The 18,648-nt window shown below is 29.6% G+C and overlaps 1 protein-coding gene across 1 annotated transcript in view; it reads right to left on the reverse strand.

Annotated features, from left to right (window-relative positions):
- The window catches only part of LOC121116543 (rabphilin-3A), a 139,208-nt gene that overhangs the window by 11,802 nt on the left and 108,758 nt on the right, over nt 1–18,648 (reverse strand). The window contains exons 8-10 of the mRNA XM_040710806.2: nt 9,583–9,736; nt 6,251–6,371; nt 3,164–3,238 (exon numbers count right to left, since the gene is read on the reverse strand). Coding sequence (XP_040566740.1) covers nt 3,164–3,238; nt 6,251–6,371; nt 9,583–9,736 — 350 coding nt within the window. The remainder of the gene's footprint in view (nt 1–3,163; nt 3,239–6,250; nt 6,372–9,582; nt 9,737–18,648) is intronic.

Genomic DNA, 18,648 nt, shown 5'->3' on the forward strand with positions numbered 1-18,648 from the left:
ATTGTACAAAGTTCATGTTAGTTGACCAACGGAAATTTAAGATAAAAAATGTTGTCTAATTGAGCTTTTGCTTCATCAGATAGTATTATAACTCATCATTAATCTGAATGAGATTCCAATGTAAAGTTCAAGCCGATAATATAAAAACATAAATGACGGTAAATATGTCATCTAGTCAAATTACCAATCACAAAAAAATCCTTCTCTGGAGGCAAACTTACAAAATCGGTTAAGGATCAAATACTTATTTTTTTCACACTATATGATTGTTTAACGGGTGGCCCATGTAGCGGTTACATTTTGAACTACCACTTTCTTGACGTTTGACAGCTGTAGTAACATTTTAATTGTGTCTAATATTTTGTAAAAGGCCTCCGGTTTACGAAATGGTTAAGTTTACGCTGGAAAAAAATTGGGAAATACTGAAGACTTACTTCCAAAATGGAGAGTCTTCAAACGAAACTACAAGAAAATTTCGTCGGTCGAAGTAAAGCTTGTGAAGCGTGTGCGCGAAACTGGTTCGTTAATGGATAAAACAACGTGTTTCCGTGTTCATCCAGTGCACTTAATTGAAAACATTGCTGCTGTTGACGAAAGCGAAAAAACGAGCAAGGAGCTGCAGTTACGGTCAATGGTGAGCGCTATCAGGCCATGTTGGAAGATTTTTTGTTTCCCCAAATGGAAAAGGAAGACATCGACGACATTTGGTTCCAACAGGATGGCGCTACGTGCCACACAGCCAACGTTACAGTGGATCTTTTGTGTACTATCTTCGACAATCGCATCATAAGTCAAAACGGCAAAGTCAAAGGCCACCTCGTAGATGCGATTTGACTCCGTTGGACTATTTTTGTGGGGAACTGTCAAGGATAAATGTTACGCCAACCATCCAGAGACGATTGACGATTTGAAACACGAAATTGGAGGCGCTATTGCATCTAGTAAAGCTCACACAATCGAAAATGTATTGAAAAATTGGGTCAACAGAATGGGCTACTGTAAGGCCAGCAACGGCGGCCATATGAATAAAATGGTGCTTTATTATTAACCGGAATGTTGAGGCTTTCAAATAAAAAAAATTATTGAAAAATATCCATTTGTCTTGTTTATATAGCAATATCAAAAAGAAAAAGTTTCCTAGGCCACTCTTTTCATCAAATAAAAGTGACTAATATTCAGAAATTAGTAACTTACATACAAATTCGTAACCCATTTCATTTTATATTTTCAAATAAATACCATTTTTCAATTCCTAAAGCATGCTTCAAAATAATACTTTCTCTGCATTAAATATATATACTGGTATTGGAAAGGAAGGAAAATGACGTTATTATGACTTTTCATGTCTTATATGTAAGTAAGGATATAAACAATGCCTCTTTTTGTTTTGTTTTCAAAAAGTGACGTGTTTATAATGAACTGCCATTAGATATGTCAAATCCTTGGAGGAAAAAAATTATGTTCATTGACAAGTACCTACATACGTTATATATAATTACTGGTTATGTGCAAATTGATTTTATTTAGAACCTGTGGATTCTCCATCTTTTAATTTCTAAAATCCGACCCGCAGCGTTCTATCTAATTTGACACTGATGGAAATTTTGAAAGCAACAAATATTATAATTCAAATATTTCTTATAGTAAATTTTTATCAAATACTTTGAATACTATCAAAATGAATTTAATTAAAATTTCGAAGCTTAAGTCCTTTAAAACATTATAAGCCATTGAATTCACATTTTCCTATATTTCATGATGAAATTACCTCATCAATTTTTTTTTTTAGTATATAATATAGTTTTACATATAACCTCCTACAGTGTGCGAGGTAAAATCAAGGCCATGGCTTTAAATCAATCTAGATTACTTTAGGAGGAAGATTATAAAATATTATGTTGTGCAATTAAAAACAGATATTATTCAGGCTAATAACAATAAAAAAAACTTTCAAAAATAAACATTTGTCAGCATGACGGCGTAAATGCAAAGGATGTCTGATTTCCTACAGGCCCTAGGGATGTCGACGAGATCATGAAGGTTGGAGTCTTTTTAACAAGATTAAAATCATGGTGGCTTCAGGTCAGAACTTTCAAATGTGCCATAGCAGCGGTAAACACCACTAAATCGGAATCATGGAGTACAGCGCTATTACAAACACCAGGAGTCTACCCAAGTTGATGAAGGAACATGTCAAGGCTATCAACATCAGTGATTGGACTGTGAGGAGATATATGAAGGATTTGTGGAAGGCTTCTTATGTAGATAACTTTGTTAACTGCTTTCAATAGCAACCAAGACCAACCAGAAACCAACACGCCAGAAATTGTTGTGTTGGTTTTGCATAATGGGCAAATAGTACACTCTCCTCCACAGACTGTTCCTCCCTCGACTGTTAGAAAAAAGCCTGTACTATCCCTTACCAACATTTGGATGCCGACTGGGCCTGTGTAGAGTAGCAATGGGTTGCCAGTTCGAGGCCATCATCAATTAGTGCTGCCTTGCCTTAAGGTCTAGGCTAGAAGCCATGGTTACAACCAACGAAAATCATTTTTGAAAATAGAAAGATATACTCCATAAAGAAGTCTGTGACGAAGCCTCAATGTTGTACTCCTTTTTGTTGTTCCAAATGTTTACCGTAATTATTCCTTATCAAAAACTACACCATTTTACCTCACAGAAAGTATACTCTTATAATTTATATATCTACTTGTCTAAGAAATGACAAAAACCTCAACCCCCGAGGCTTCCTCAGGGGATGCTGAAGGGAATGGGAAAAAAATTATCTGTGTATTTTTTTTTGATTTCTTTTCTAAAAAAAAGTAATTTGTTTATGAAAAAAAGATCCCCCTCAAATATAATCCTGTGGACACCCCTGAACCCTTGCATTCGATTCGAAGTTACATTTTGAAGATTCTACAAAATACATGTTAAATTGAATTTTTGGCATAGAAGTCAAAGAAATAGTGGCTTGGCGTGAGCTTCGAGTCAATTGTGTAAGACTTGGCAGCACTGGCTTTGGATCACTTGTTTAGTAAGAAATATTTCAAATTATAGATAAAAACAAATGAACAACTAAGTGATAAAGGAACATTGGCTTGAAAATACAAAGCCAGACCCGTGACCTGTACACATTTTATTTGGAAAATAAATTATCATTTACCTTTTCTCCTGGTTGAACTAATGTAACTTTGCAGTAAGAGTCTGAGAGACCGTTTATATCCATTCCTTTGATTCGCTACATGGAAGATAAAACATTATTATTCATTTATTCAACAATCATTTCAGGAGTGCCTATAAATAAATATATAATCAAACATCCTGGTAACCCTTTGTACAGGGTAGACAAGATAAATTCGGAATAATTTTAATACCTAATTATGTGACTTGTATGACAGATAAAAATATTATTTTTTATTTATTTCAAAGCCACATTAAATGTAAACTGATTATTTATAATGAATGCCTTCGTTCTTCATCACTATTTGTATGCAGCGCCTGAATGCCTTGGACGTCTTTGCTACCTCGGATACAGGTATTTCATTTCTATTGACGACGTAGGCATTTAAGGCATAACTGAGCATCGAATATTCTTGCAGACGAGCAGTTCCTTCATGCCTCACTAGTAAAAATCACAAGTATTGGGTTCTGGGCTATTGGCTAGCCAATAGAATGGATGCCAAAAATCCTGCACATTTTGTCCCATGAACTCTTGTACAATCTCGGTCGGATGAGTAGGTGCTAAGTCGTACTGGAATATGTACATATGTAAATGGTTTCCCATCATTTACTGCATTCATCTATGGGTAGACTACGTCCTTAGAACGTTCTTGTATACCTCCTTGGCCACCTTCTACCCTTTTGGAAGAATTGTGAGGCATCTCTTGTCCCTCCTTCCTGATGACCGCCAGGACCATAACAGAAGCCGGATTCTTTGTTTTCATGACTGGTAGGATCCCATCAGGGTGCAGACACATCCATTTATCGTTTCTACGGTTATGATTGGCGTCAATATTGAATATTGTCTTGTTTTAAAAAAATGCACGTGACTACCTTTGCTCATCATTTGGTTAATAAGAATCTTGTTTTACTCATTCTGCCAGCCTTATTCTGCTCTGTTAGCAGATGCATTGAGGCTATAGCCCTGGACAAGTAACCCAAGTCAATACTTATGGCCTTTTTGTGATGGTTTCTTTGCTCACGTTGCAGTCCTTGGCTAGCCTAGCGATTGACATGTCTGGATGAGTTTTAGTATGAATTTTATCAGATCTAGTTGAATGAGCTACTCTCTCATTCTTCCCCTCCTCCTCAAATGCCTTAATATGTGATAAACTGTAGACTCTGGATATTTGAAGAAGGATATTATTTATCCTGCGTGGCGAGCTTTGATGGAGAAAATTCCCCTGATTCTTTCCGTGCTGAAACGACAAGATACTCAGAAAACCTGTTTTTAAATTCGACAGTTAACACATTTAGCTTGCTGTAAGTATTAATTTTTTTATCACATAACCTCTACAAGTCTCATAATTAGTCGTTAAAGTTATTCAGGATTTACCTTGTCCACTTGTATATTTGTTCATCATTGATTCATTCAAGTACATATTTTTTTCACAGCATAAAAATTAATATCTTATAAGAAGACATTCATAAAAATGATATTTTTATCACTTTGCCTTCTAGCAAAAAAATTATATAAAAATAGCCTGATTATATTTTTAGAAATCTAATTTGGTATGCATTGGCGAAGAGAAGAAGAATTTATGAAAGAAACAACTTCCACTTTGCCTGAATATTAATACAATATCAAATTGGAAACACTAGACAGAATATTTATTAGGCTATCATTTTCTTTTATATAACAGTGACATCTACATTTTTTAGGAAATTTTTTTTGATTGCCTTTCTATCCACTTAAGTTTGTCAACTTTTCAATTATTATGAAAAAAATATTTTGTAAAAGGTACGTTTTATATACCCATAATTTTTAGCACATTTATTTTATGTCTGACTTCATTTAAAGTAATTATTTTCGAATTTTGTATTATTGTAGGTCTTTTAAAGTTATTTTTTAAAAACTCAAGATTTTTTTAAAACACAGACAAATAAATAAAAAAATTAAGCAAATAGTTAAAAATGTTTCAAATTTGAGACTTTTTGAGAAAACTAGTAAATTTTGTAAAAAATATCATATTTTTGATCTTGTATTTTCTATAAAATACATTTTTTTGTATTATGTATTTTGAAAAAACAAAAAAATAAAAGTATATCATTGAAGCTTTTGAAATATTAATTTGGTTTCTGCCTTAATTTTTATAGATTAATTTCCAAAATTCAAAAGAAGTACATTTTTGAATTTTTAATCATTTTATTGTTTTTATAGATTGTTTTCTGAAGTTCAGGATTTTTTTTAAGGAAGTCATATTTAACAAAAAAAAATTGTAAGCAAATAATTTTGGAATTTATATATTGTTTCTAATTTGACAAACGTTTATTAAATTTGACGCTTTTTGATAATATCTTTTAAAATTTGAAACTTTTAGACTTTTTTTTATTAAATTAGATCATTTTGAACAAAACCTTGAAAATTTGACAATTTTTTTATTAAACAACATATTCTTCATTCTTATAAAAACCTTCACCTTTAATTCGACTATATTTATTTTAATTCTGGTTTTTTTATAGCTTATTTTTGAATTATAAAACTTTTTCTTAATTGATGTTCAAATATTCCGTTACTCGCCAAAGTTTCAGTCATTTTGGACGTGCAGTGATTACGTAAAAGTCATTTGAGTGAGTTGAGGATATTTTTTGTTTGATTTTTTTTTTACAAGATAGTGTCTTTGTAGCTCTACACACTTCTCCAACAATGCTCATATCTCTGTAATCCATTCTGTTTCAAACTTTTCTTGGAGAAGTGTGTTGAGTTTCAAGGAGACTATGTTGACGAATAAAATAAAAATCAAATTTTTTTTTACATTAACAATTACATCAACTCACTCAAACGATTGTAACATAACAACTGCGTGTCCAAAATGGCTGAAACTTTTCTAAGTAAATATCAACAGATGCTAGATATATATGACTAGCTTTTATGTACAAGCGTTTTCATCCTCACGTTGAGGTCTATGGATTGCTCAAATATTGTTTCATTTGCCAAAAATGAAAAGGCCCTTTCCCTTATTCCCTACACGTATACACTTTTGCTATATATTTGTTCAGCACGACCATGTTTTATAAACAAAACTCATACCTTAGCTTTGACAACATTCACTGTAAGATACTCATTGACCTCATCGAATATTAAATTCAGTTCAATGATTCCATGGAAAGGTGGTTCTTGTAAACGACTATACTCTTGAACTTCTTGTCGGCTAGAAAGTATAAATGTTTGTTCTCATTAGATAATGTTTCCATACATGTTACTTATTTTCTATAACTAAAAGTGTTATTTAAAATGATAAATAAATAAAGAATAATGAACCTTACATAATAATAATATCTGTTCCTCTTTTTCTAATATCTGTCATCATAAATATTTGAAAGTTAATTTATGAAACTTACTTTGTATATAAATATAAGTGTTCGACCTTTGTAATACCATTCTGATGTTATATAATAGTAAATTTATATGCAAGATTTTCTATATTATGTCTTCATAGTTTATAAGTATACTAATAACTGTCATACTATAAATAGACATATTTAACGCGTATAGTTCTCAAATTTCTTCATTCGCTTCTAACAGAGCCATCATTTATTTAACCTGGTATTGGTAAAATTGGTGATTATTTGGTTTTTCATGGATATATTAATATTAATGTAATATATACATACAAGTAAAGGGCAGTGTTGGGGTCCTGAGCAAACAATACGTAATTGTAAATAATTAAATTGAAAGTGGTCACAGATTTATATATTTGCGTAGCATTCAGTAGTAGCAGAGTGATGCGTGGTTTACATCTATCTAAAGGCTATATTCTAAAAATTTCTAAGAAATATAGTTAGATATTATCATACCTTGGAGTAGTAAGCAACATGGGTCTGCCATTGAAAATAATTTTGCCATAAAATAGTTTGATGTAACATTTTATAAAATTAAACTAATTGCAATCCAGTTCCTGAGGTTTTTTTTTGTACAGTTTATGAAAATTAGTTAATGATGCTAGAGAGCCGTTATATCTTATGTCAAATTAGTGGTATTTGTCCAAATCCGGTAATTGTAGCAGGCAATATTTTGGACACCCCAATATTTTAAAGACCTAGCTAATTGACAAATCAAATAATTATCCACAACTTTAAAAAAGGCTATCTTCCTAGTTGAACTTTGCATTTTTTTTTTAATATAAAATTATCCTTTTATAAATTTTGAATGAAAAAATCATTTACAAAGAAACAAAAAAATGACAAATTTTACTCTATATTAAATTATCAAAGTTTGATTGATTCAACAATAGGGCACGCCACCTATCTGATATGATTTCCAAAACTGTGCAAAGCAAAACTTTATTTGTGTACTATCAGAGAAAAATAACTTATTTATAACACTTGTTTTTTGCCTTTTGAATTATGGTTATTTTGTGGAAGCCTTTATAGCGTGCTTCAAAGTTATACACAAAGTGCTGTATCTACAACCATGTGGTCAATTTTTGACAGAATTATGTTTTGCTACAGTAGAACTTTTTGTCCGTTAGGAGGGTAAATATTGCATCATGAATAGTACTCTATAACTAGGGCTACGGGGTAGGTTGAAATAGAGTTGAGTACAAAAAAAAAAAAAAGATATAAAAAGTAATTGTTTTATTAATAAAGAAATCATTCATAGAATTAGAAAGAAATAAAGAAACTGTTGCTGGAGTTGTATAAAATATGAACTTAACACGTGTGTGATTTTTTTAGTCAGTTATCTGAAGTGTGTTTTTATTTTCCATATTCTCGTGCGTCTGCAGAGGTTGGGCGGGAGGACCATATCCCCCATCCGAAATTAAGGAATGTTTAATTTTTATTAGAATATTTAATATTTGAAATTTGATTAAATTTCCCAATTTATTTTGAAAAATTTAATTTTTCAATTTTTTCGTATAAAAGCTAAATTTTTAATACCTATCAAATTTAAAAAAATTAATGTTTGAAATTTTATTTGATTAAAAATTATATTCGATATCTTATTTTCGAATTTTTTTTCCAAAAATTTAATATTTGAATTTTTTTTCGAAAATCTTTATATTTAGTGAGCACCTGTTGATTTTAAAATTTTTCTTTTTATTTGATTATAGCTAAGGTTTTTTTTCATTTCATTTCAACAAGCTGTGGAATTCTGAGAATTTTTTTCAAAAATTTAATATTTGAGAATAATTCTGGATTCTCAAATTTTTTCCTATAAATTTAAATTTTTAAATTTATTCATAAAAACATTAATTATTTATAAACGGTTCTGGATTTTTTAAATTTTTCCCCAAAAAATTTAATATTTTAACTAAAAATTTTTTTGTATGTTTTTTCAAAGGCATACGGTTCTCCTAAGAATTAAACATGGAGGTTTTTGGATTTTTCAAAAGGAAAACACAACTGCTTGGTTCAGCTCACGATCTGGGCATTGTTCCTACACCGACAATATGACCTTATGTAACATGAAGTTAGCCTACTATGTCGTGGGTGTGTTTTAAGAGATGAAGATCCACACCATCTGGTTGATGAATGTCCTAAACTCATAATTGAGCGGACACAACTTTTAGTCAATATTCGACCTTTTCAAGGACATTCCGTCTTCAGCCTCTCCAGTTTCTTAATGAATTCCGATATTGGGGGCTGGCTGAACAATACACCATCCCCAGAACACTTTCATGACGTACTGCAGTAGGATAGCTAATTTGGCAAACTATTGTTATTTTACATGTGCCCTTACTGATGGTATGTTTTTATATGATGTGCAGCAATAAATTAACAAGTTTTTGGTTTATTTTATTTTTACATACCGAATAATCATATTTTATAAAATTATATCTATAGCTAACTACGCAGCCTCAATGAATTCAAATTTTTAGCTGAATTTACAAGATGAATTCTGGTAAGAAAATATCAAATTAAAAGAAAATTGATTATGTAACGTCATTTGTAGTCAAAATTCAGATCTTGTAAGGGAAAAAGGGCCAATATTACATTTCCAGCTGACAGGCGCGTTTCTCTATTATTTTTTAATAGGTTTGAAGTGCTCAAGTTATATGAATTCGTATTTAAATAACTTGCTCTCTAGTCAGCTGTCGCTGGTGGTATTTAATATCAAAACAACATCAAATGTATACTATTTGGTATAGAACAAATGAAGTTATATCAAAAATTACTTATAAAACAAGAATTTTTTTGAATTAAACATGTTTCAAACAAGCTCTTTTCATATATCCCGCATCAACTTTTTTTTATTCAATTAAAATATACGTGCAACAACAACACCATTGATTAGACTTTGTTAAATAGTTTAGGTTAACGTCTGTTAAAGATACAGAAGATAATGAATTTTAATTTATCCCAAAATTGAAATATCTCTACTTTGTTTGATTATTTCAAATCCCTATGACATTAACTCACCTTGAGCCATCCTCTGCAAAACCGTTATTGTCCTTCTTGTCTACATTGTCATTGTTTTCATCACGATCCAAATATATTTTTCTTTTGATTTTACTCCGTCTTCGAACCGTGCTCAAACGTCTCAGAGTAGATGTAAACTTATTTTCTTTCTCATCTAAAAAAAAAAAAAAAAAAACAATTAATAAATATATCAATATTTTATTAACTAAGGTCTGTTGCAAATGGTGTTATGTCGGTACTTATGTAAAAAGGTAAAATTCATCTTACGTGACGATATTGAGGGTTTTTTTCCTTATTTAATTATTCATTTATATATAAATAAGTTAAATATTTTTATTATTCAGCATTATTATGCAAACAGGATTTTCTTTACACAAGTTAATGTTATATACTGATACACATTTAAAAAAAAAAAATTCAGGAGTAAAATTGAAATTAAAGTTTTTAAGAGGACATTTATTTAACAAAATCATTTAAAAATAGGACTTGGCACAACTTTTATTAAATATGTGAGGACTCACCATTTTTTTTTTTTTTTTTTTGTTAATCTAAGTAAAAAAACGTAATTGCAAATTTTTGTGGACATTAGTAGCCTCTTATTGGCTGTGATAAGCAGATGAACAGAAAGATTGGCAAAAAGGATACTTTTCATTTGAATATATTTATCTTTCTTTTAGACAAGTAAAAATTGATTTATTATAAACGTTTATAAAAATTTTTTGATAGAGGTTTAATTTAACGAAATTTGATAATTTTACTAACAATCTGTAATGTTTCGTATAGGGACTATGTTAAAACATAATCACGTTTTTTTTCAACAATATGTAAAATTTCAAAGCTTTATGGACGTTGAGCTACCTCTAAATATTCATAGAAATTTTTCAAACTTTGTGAATCGTATTTTTTTATCAAATGGAACACGTTTGAACCCTCAATTTTTTACTTTTCACAAAAAGTGATTTAATTGGCACCCTAATGTCCATGTTTATGAAAATTTCTTAGACCGAACATGAGGGTCCCAAGGATTGACAATTCTAAGGACCGACACTCATAAGAACCGATAGGTACAGTCCTTATACTTGACTAGAACGAATAAATTGGGTCTGACGTAACACTTGTTGCAACCGTATTTTTAAACTTTTTAAAATTTCATTGTTGGAACGAATTTCAATAGGCTCTTCTGCCAACATTTCAAGGTCGTCAGGCAAATAATTCAGTTCACATTTGAAAGAATTTAAAATCCAGCTGACAATATGTACATCAGATTCTGGAAAGTAGTCACATAATCTTTCCCTAAGTTTGTTTAGGTGTCTTGTGAATGTTTCCTGTATATCCCAAGGACTCCAGTCATCCATTATCCCCCAAAAATTTAAATTACCCTATTCGGGGTAATTCACTCCTCTTCCCGAGACAAGGCTAATGTATTTCATAATTTCATTATATGGATATTTCCCTGTTATATATTATGTACATTAGATTTATGAATGTGGATAGCATGTTTACCTGAGCTATCTATCTATCTATTTTCATGAAATACTAAAAAGTTATTTATGTAGCATGTAATGAATAAAAGACCTACTTTCTAAAGAAAAATATTATCTTGAATACATATATTTCTACTTTCAGAATTCCTATGGCAAAAACATATTGAAATATTGGATTCGGAACTCATTATTTTTGAAAGGTAAAAAGAGATATAGCAATTGAATGATATTGAATATGTATGAGCTTGGGAAATGTGTATGTACATAAAAATACTCAAATATCTATGAATAAATAAGATAAAACTGACTTGGATCACTTTATAATTGATAGCCTTGAAAGAAATGGAGATTGAAATCTCCATATTAGCCTAGATTTTCTTCATATAATATAACAATCTTTCAATACAAAAATAAGTGTACGAATCAATCTCATCTATTTATGTAAATATTACAGTTATTTTGTATTCGGAAATGCTACTTAAATATTTATTAGTAAAAAAATCAATTAAAATGAATAAATGGTTTTTCATTTGAGACGCTTCATTTTTTTCTCGTTAGGGAAAAATCGACACCACATTTAATTTATTCTTTTGACATTTAGAAACTTTATTAATATTCATTTCATCATGGAGCGATATACATTTGATCATCGATTGCAAATTATCCAAATTTATTATCAAAATAACTGTTTGATGCTGATTTTCATCAAAAAATCATTTTCAGTGATGAAACTCATTTTTGGTGCAGTGGCTTTCTTAATAAGCAGAATATGTTTTAATGGTCAAGTGCCAATCTACAAGTGATTCACGACACATCATTGTATCCCAAAAAAATTACTGTTTGGTGTAGGCTTCATGCTGGAGGAATCACTAAGCCACATTTTGTCGTTATTGATGATAATCACTACGTTACTGTAAATGGAAATCGCTATCGCACCATGGTAACTGATTTTTTGTTGACCCAATGGTAAGGTATGGACTTGGCAAATATGTTGTTTCAACAAGATGGTACAACTTGTCACACAGCAAAAGTTACAATCGATTTATTGCAATGCAAATTCGGTGGGCATGTTATTTCGAGAAATTGACGAGTTGATAGGCTGCTTCAATCGTGAGATTTAACGCCTTTAGATTATTTATTTTTATTTTCTCTTTATTGGTCTAGGGAAGTTCCATGCTCAAAAAATATATCATTAACCATTGTAGTTATAATTAAATCCCTAAACTCAAAATACATTATTAATATAAACATAGTGAACAGACAATGCACATGCATTTTCTCTAAAAGAATGATAAAATATGTATATAGCTATTTAACAAAAATTAAAATAATCCTACAAATTCACATTAAAATATTACTAATAAAAAGAAAGAAACCAAAACCTATAGTTTCAATGCCAATAAAAAAAGACAACTATTTAATTTTTCAGGCGCAGAACTTTTTAAACTGTCTATGGATGATTATCAGGTGACGTTTTGTTTCACAATTCGAGAGAGAAACTCCAAGGCACGTGTCCTTGTTTGAGCCTTGGCGACATTTGATGTGACAACAAATATTATAAGATGAGTCACGAAGTTATCCCGTAGTTCAAAAATGATAAGGTAATAAATTCCAAATATAAAGAGCAGGGCAGTCAGCAAAAGCTTTATCCCTGTATTTCCCAGAGTCTTTGCAACAAACATTAAAAAATATACATCCTGTGGAGATTTTAAATAGCGAAATAAAACTTTTTCCATTATTTTAGGAATTATTCTAGCAATAAAAATAGTCCTACTCCAGTCTTTTGATTGAAGGTAAATCAAATCTATAAACAAATCAATTCAGATAGCTAAATTTCATTCTTAGTGCTTTCTTGGCCAGCCAGGGAATAGCTGTTGCTTTGTAAATTTTCATTAATAATTATTAAAAAGTTAACCAGATTGATTCTTCTCTGAAGGATAAATTTTCCCCAAGAGGAGATTGCTGAATTTATATATTTATCCAGAAACGTTCAGTTCGAAAAAGAGGCACCGTTTCTGTCCCATCCCATACCAAAAATTTCAATTGCACCCCTGACAGAATAATCTGCAATTTGAAAATATTTATCAGATTTCCATTTATGAATAGGAAGAATCGTGTTTTTTTATTGTTGATTTTTAAACCGGGTTACCTTTCATATTTTTTGAAGTAGCCCATTAGCATCTCAGTCCGTTTATTAAGTTTAGTTAATTTTCTTTCAGAATTAGCCTCTTACATAAATGTTTATTTTAAATTTTACTGCAATAAACGCACTTTCATAATAATATGGAATTATGTACCAAGATTGGAGATAATTAATGCAACAAACAGCTATGCCACCCCTCCATGACAAAAGGCAGTACCTAATTATCAAATGTATATTTACGAGTTAAATAAGTAAATTCGTGTAGCCTCTAAATATATCATATTATGTTAATGTTGGGTCCTTGTCACATTATAATTAACTATAGCTGAATATAGATGAAGGCATTCTCCAGCATTTTCAGAGTCATCTGAGAAAGTTTATAAAAGCTTAACCTGTTTAGAGCGATTTTTTTTTCCAATTATCTAAAATATGAATATATATCCCCACGCTCTCCAGATAATAAATAATAATTATTGAAAAAAACAAAAATTAAAAGGTTAGACAAAGTACTTTCATATTGCTCAAAAATAAATATTGAATATAGCAATATCGGTTTAAAGTTATTTACTTCACAACAACAAATTGATTGATTACTTAACAAGATACATGAATAAATTAATGTCCATAATACCTTTTATTTGATCCATAACACTTTATTTGTGAATTTGAAGCCTATCTTGAGGTAACTATTTACCATGCGATTAAATTAAGTAAGTTATTGTAAAAATACAATGATTTGGTTTGGATCTGTCCTTGGACTGATTTAATAATAAGTCCCTTTCTACTTCATATGACTGACAAATTTCATTATGAGATGACAGGTAAGAATGTGTTCTTTTTTGTTCTTTAAGATTGATCCAGCACTAGTAGGGATACATCTACAAATTTTCTTATTAATTATTTGCCAGATTAGATCATTTTTAAAAGAATCTAAAGCCTTAACTTTCTAAATAAAGACATTGACACCATTGAAATCTTCAATCTGAATGGAAAATTTGTGCACTGTACTCTACTCTCCCCACGGAAAATGGAGTAATAATAGTCCCATGTAATCTATTTAATGGGCTTGCCTATGATCATGATAATTTATGCGCTTGAATTCAATTTATCTAAGTATGTGTGTAGCGATCCAGAAAAGTCAAAAATACTTATTGGCTCCATGTATTTTGTATAGTACAGGGCTGATCTTATCAAGTGGTACACAATTTTTGTGACTTTGGGAAAGTTTAGAATTTCCTTTGCTGTTTCCAGCCATCTTAGCTTGCTCTGTTCAGAGATAACATGTCTTGTTGTCCACCTCTGTGATTTTGCAGCAGTTTAATTCCGGATTGAAAATAATAAAATGTCTACCTCAAGATAAAATCCTCTTATGTATTATAAATATATAGAAAATAAAGAACTATGATGCTATGAAAATATGTTTACTTTTAGAAATGAGCAATAATGGCTAATAGCTAATACAAACTCCAATGAGACTAACAACCAACATCAATCATTCAAAAATTAACTTTTTTCTTATATATCCGCTCAAAAAACAATTGAAAATAGAGTAAAAGTGTGTTATCTCATTTTGAGTGTATCAATATTTATAACTTTAGAGTTATATCATGTATATACTGGTGCTTATAACGCCTAATTGTAAATGGGTAGTCAGTATTTTCTGATTTTTTAATTTAAAATCTATATCCATTTTTAAGAAGAATAACTCTTTTGTTTTTGCTAAATCAAGGATATTTGAGTTTTTTTCAATCGAGATTCTTAATTTTTTTTGTCAAAATTCAGACTGTTTGTATAAAAATTTATACAAGAAATTATAACTTTTCCTTGTAACATCTTGGAAATTAGATTTGCCTTTTTTTAAACCTCTGATATTAGCAATTTTTCGATAAATTGTTATTATTTTTTTTAACTCTTTCATCCACTTATTTAAAAGTATTTTATCAAAACCTGCATACAATATTAAACGATGCTACAGATTATCCATTCTTGTGGGTCCATATATTTGAGATTGTGTTGAAGTCAAAAAAATCATGAAATGGAGGATTCAAAAAATTATGTACTAAATATTATACTTATTGTTGGATAGGGTTTGTATTGTGATTTCAAGAGAGGCTTTGTGATGGAATATAAGAGTTGCTTAACTGTATAAATATATATTCAACGGAAATATTCTTGCATTTTTGAAAGTGTTATTTTTAAAATAATATGAATCACGGTACATGAATTCGTTAAATGTTATGTCGCTTTAATAATAAGCCAAAATCCTAACAAAAAAAAATTCTCCATTTATGCGAAAAAAAAATTCAATTTGAAGAAGGAAAATTATACTAAGAAGTAAAAATTTCTTGATTTGGGACAGTCGAATCCCGCAAAAGCCTTCCAAAAAATATATTTCTTTTTAATTAAAAGTACCTATTCAGAGTTAAAATACGAGGTTTATTTCTGTTTTGATATTATATGAAACATAGATGAGAGATAAATAATTTCAAAGTAACAATTAATCTGACAGTTACATCAGAAATTAATGTTAAAATCCAATTACCATATAATAATACTTATAAACTCTGGATTTCTACAACTATAACTATATTCGAGTCCACATTGACAGAATAAACTCCAAGATTCTAGACTAGAGTGTTACAGCTCTTAGTTGATCCAATATTAAGTTTCAAATAGGTATATATTTGATAGGATAGTATTTAATTTGGATTGCAACCCAGTAATATTCGATACAATAATGAATCATCGTTTGTTCAAGTAATACAAATAATTAGTTGTTATATACTTCAAAATCAAAGTCAGTTTTAAAAATATATAAAAAAAGTCATTGATAAAAATTATTTAGAATTTTATAAAAAGACCGATCAAAAAAAAGAAAAAAAAGAAATTGAAAAAGAAAGTCTTGCATTATATATTCTACAAAAGTGAAAATATCTATAAATACATACTTTAAAAAAGAAAAGAAATAAAAGGACATTGCATATTTAATCATTTATTTTGTTATCTTGATTAAAATTAGACAAATCAAATAAATTAAAGTTAATAGTTTTTTCAATTACTTTATACTATATTTATAGAAAAAAAAAAATTAAATAAGCCTTGTATTTCAGCATAAAATGTTGATTTAGATTGATTTTTTAAATTAATTTTTAATTATCTTATGGAATATTAAATAAAAAAGCGATGTAAGGTTACAAAAAAAAAATGTTCCTCAATGACATGTAATTAGTAACTAATTATTTAGAAGCAAGGAAATTAACACTAATTTAAATATGGTTTATATCCAATGTATTTAATACAGACTTAATCATTTAGTCCTCTTATTCATTTTTTTAAACTTTTTCATAGAACCTTTTACGTCTTGTTTATTAAATCTTTCATTAAAAAATGAAAAGTTAAACTCAAAAAATCACATCAAAATCAACCAAATTTTTGACAGCTAAGCTTTTTAATTAGAAAATAGTTTGTTACGTTTTTAGCTTTAATATAAAACAATTGAAATACTATGAAAAAAAATATTTTTAACATATAATATTCATCATTTTACTTGATTTTTGTATAATTAGATACATTTTTTTGGGATTCTAATCAAGATAACATAATAAATCTTACATACTTCCTATGCTACAGTATTTTTATTTTTCATTTTCATCTATCTCATGCGTCATATTTAAGTTTACATATAAATAAATACTCACAGTTCCAGTTTTGATTGAAATTTTTTACATTATGAGCTCGTATTATATTCTAATAAGTATTTACAATTGTTTTCATTGATAAATATTGGGGTTTTATACGACAAAATGAAAATCAAAAGAAAGCTTATGCTGCTCACGTGGCGGAATACCCTAAATAAGATAAACCTCAGGATCCACCGGACGGACGTTTCTGCCTTAAAAAAGAGATTTGAATCACAAGGAACAGTCGCCAAAAAGTTTGATAAGGGTCAGAAACGAACAGTAAGAGCATAGGCCTAATTTTGCGTTTCAAAAACTGCATTGCCTGAAACCTAGTGAGGATGATTTGCAGTAATGCGAAGAAGTTTAATTTGAGGGAGATTAACCTCTAAAGAATACTGAAAGATAGATTTGGAGAAAAATAAGGCAATCTAGGCTGCATGAGCTAACTTATCAGAAAAATACATCCGTAATGTTTGTGAAGCCTTCAAGAAGAGGAAAGAGGTCGTAATTGAGACAGAGGGAGGTCATATTGAATACAAAATGCCCCTTTCAGTTATAATTCACTAGAAATAAACTAAATTTTGTTCTCACTTTCTTCACAAGTTAGTTTTAATAAAGTTTGAAAAACAATCTTTTGTGTAAACTTAAATTTGACGCATGAGGTAAATAGTTTTTTAATGTCAAAATATGGCTCTAAATCGAAATTATACTTTGATAACATGATTTTAAAAAATGATTATAAAGACCAAACCTATGTCAGTTGAAGTTTATAAGGGTAATTTTTGTGTTCTCCGAATGAAACGAACAATAAAAGTTGTACGTGTCTTCCTGCGGTCTACCAAAACACGAATTTTGTTGTATAGTCTAATTAACGTTTAAATTAGTGTGTTTGTTCTTTCATGGAGTAGTAAGCTTGTCAAATTTAGTAGAATAAAAAATACTATCCATCAATTTACTACACATGTGTATAAAAGTTTCATCACTTTGTACAAATATATATAATTATTTCTATGAAATAATCTTCTTTAACATTCTAATCCGTATAAAATATATAGATTATCATATAAACCTTTAACAATCTCCAACGAAAACTCTTAAGAGTGATTATCCAATGAATAAAGACTACAGACTTATATCGTTTGACATTTAACATAATTATTGTGAGAGGGGTTTGCTCTGTTGTGAGAAATGCTTTATGTAAAAACACCTGTTTGACATAAAAGTTGAAGGATAAATTTATGTTTTAGATATTAAAAATACATAAAGAATGATATCACATTTAATCGTCAGAATAAGTCTTCAATATTCAATTAAAACTATATGATTTGTACAATTTGCCTATATATACGAATGCATATTTAATGACAATGTGTCAAACTACAACTTGTTTTCATTTGCAAAGATCCTGTTGGCAAGTTCGAGACGCTATTAGTATGATGTTGATCCGCACATACTCAAATGGGTAATGAGTACTTTCAATGTCTACTTAGTAAAGTGAGGGGTCTCACTTAAAAAAAAGTGAGGGTGTAATAATGGTTTTGTTAGGTTAAAAGTCCTAGTTGTAGGTCCTAATAAAGAGCTATATTAATGAATCTATGAAACTATTAGTAGCCTAATACTTCCATTAATTTAATGGTTTTCTCTTTAATTTCAAATGCATATATAATGGTTATTGTTAATATATATGTGTACATATTATTTGGCTGTCATAAACCTATATTAAACTAAGTATCCCTCGCTACCTTTTTTTGACTACGTC

Source organism: Lepeophtheirus salmonis, chromosome 4 (assembly GCF_016086655.4).
Source record: "Lepeophtheirus salmonis chromosome 4, UVic_Lsal_1.4, whole genome shotgun sequence".
NCBI lineage: Eukaryota > Metazoa > Arthropoda > Copepoda > Siphonostomatoida > Caligidae > Lepeophtheirus > Lepeophtheirus salmonis.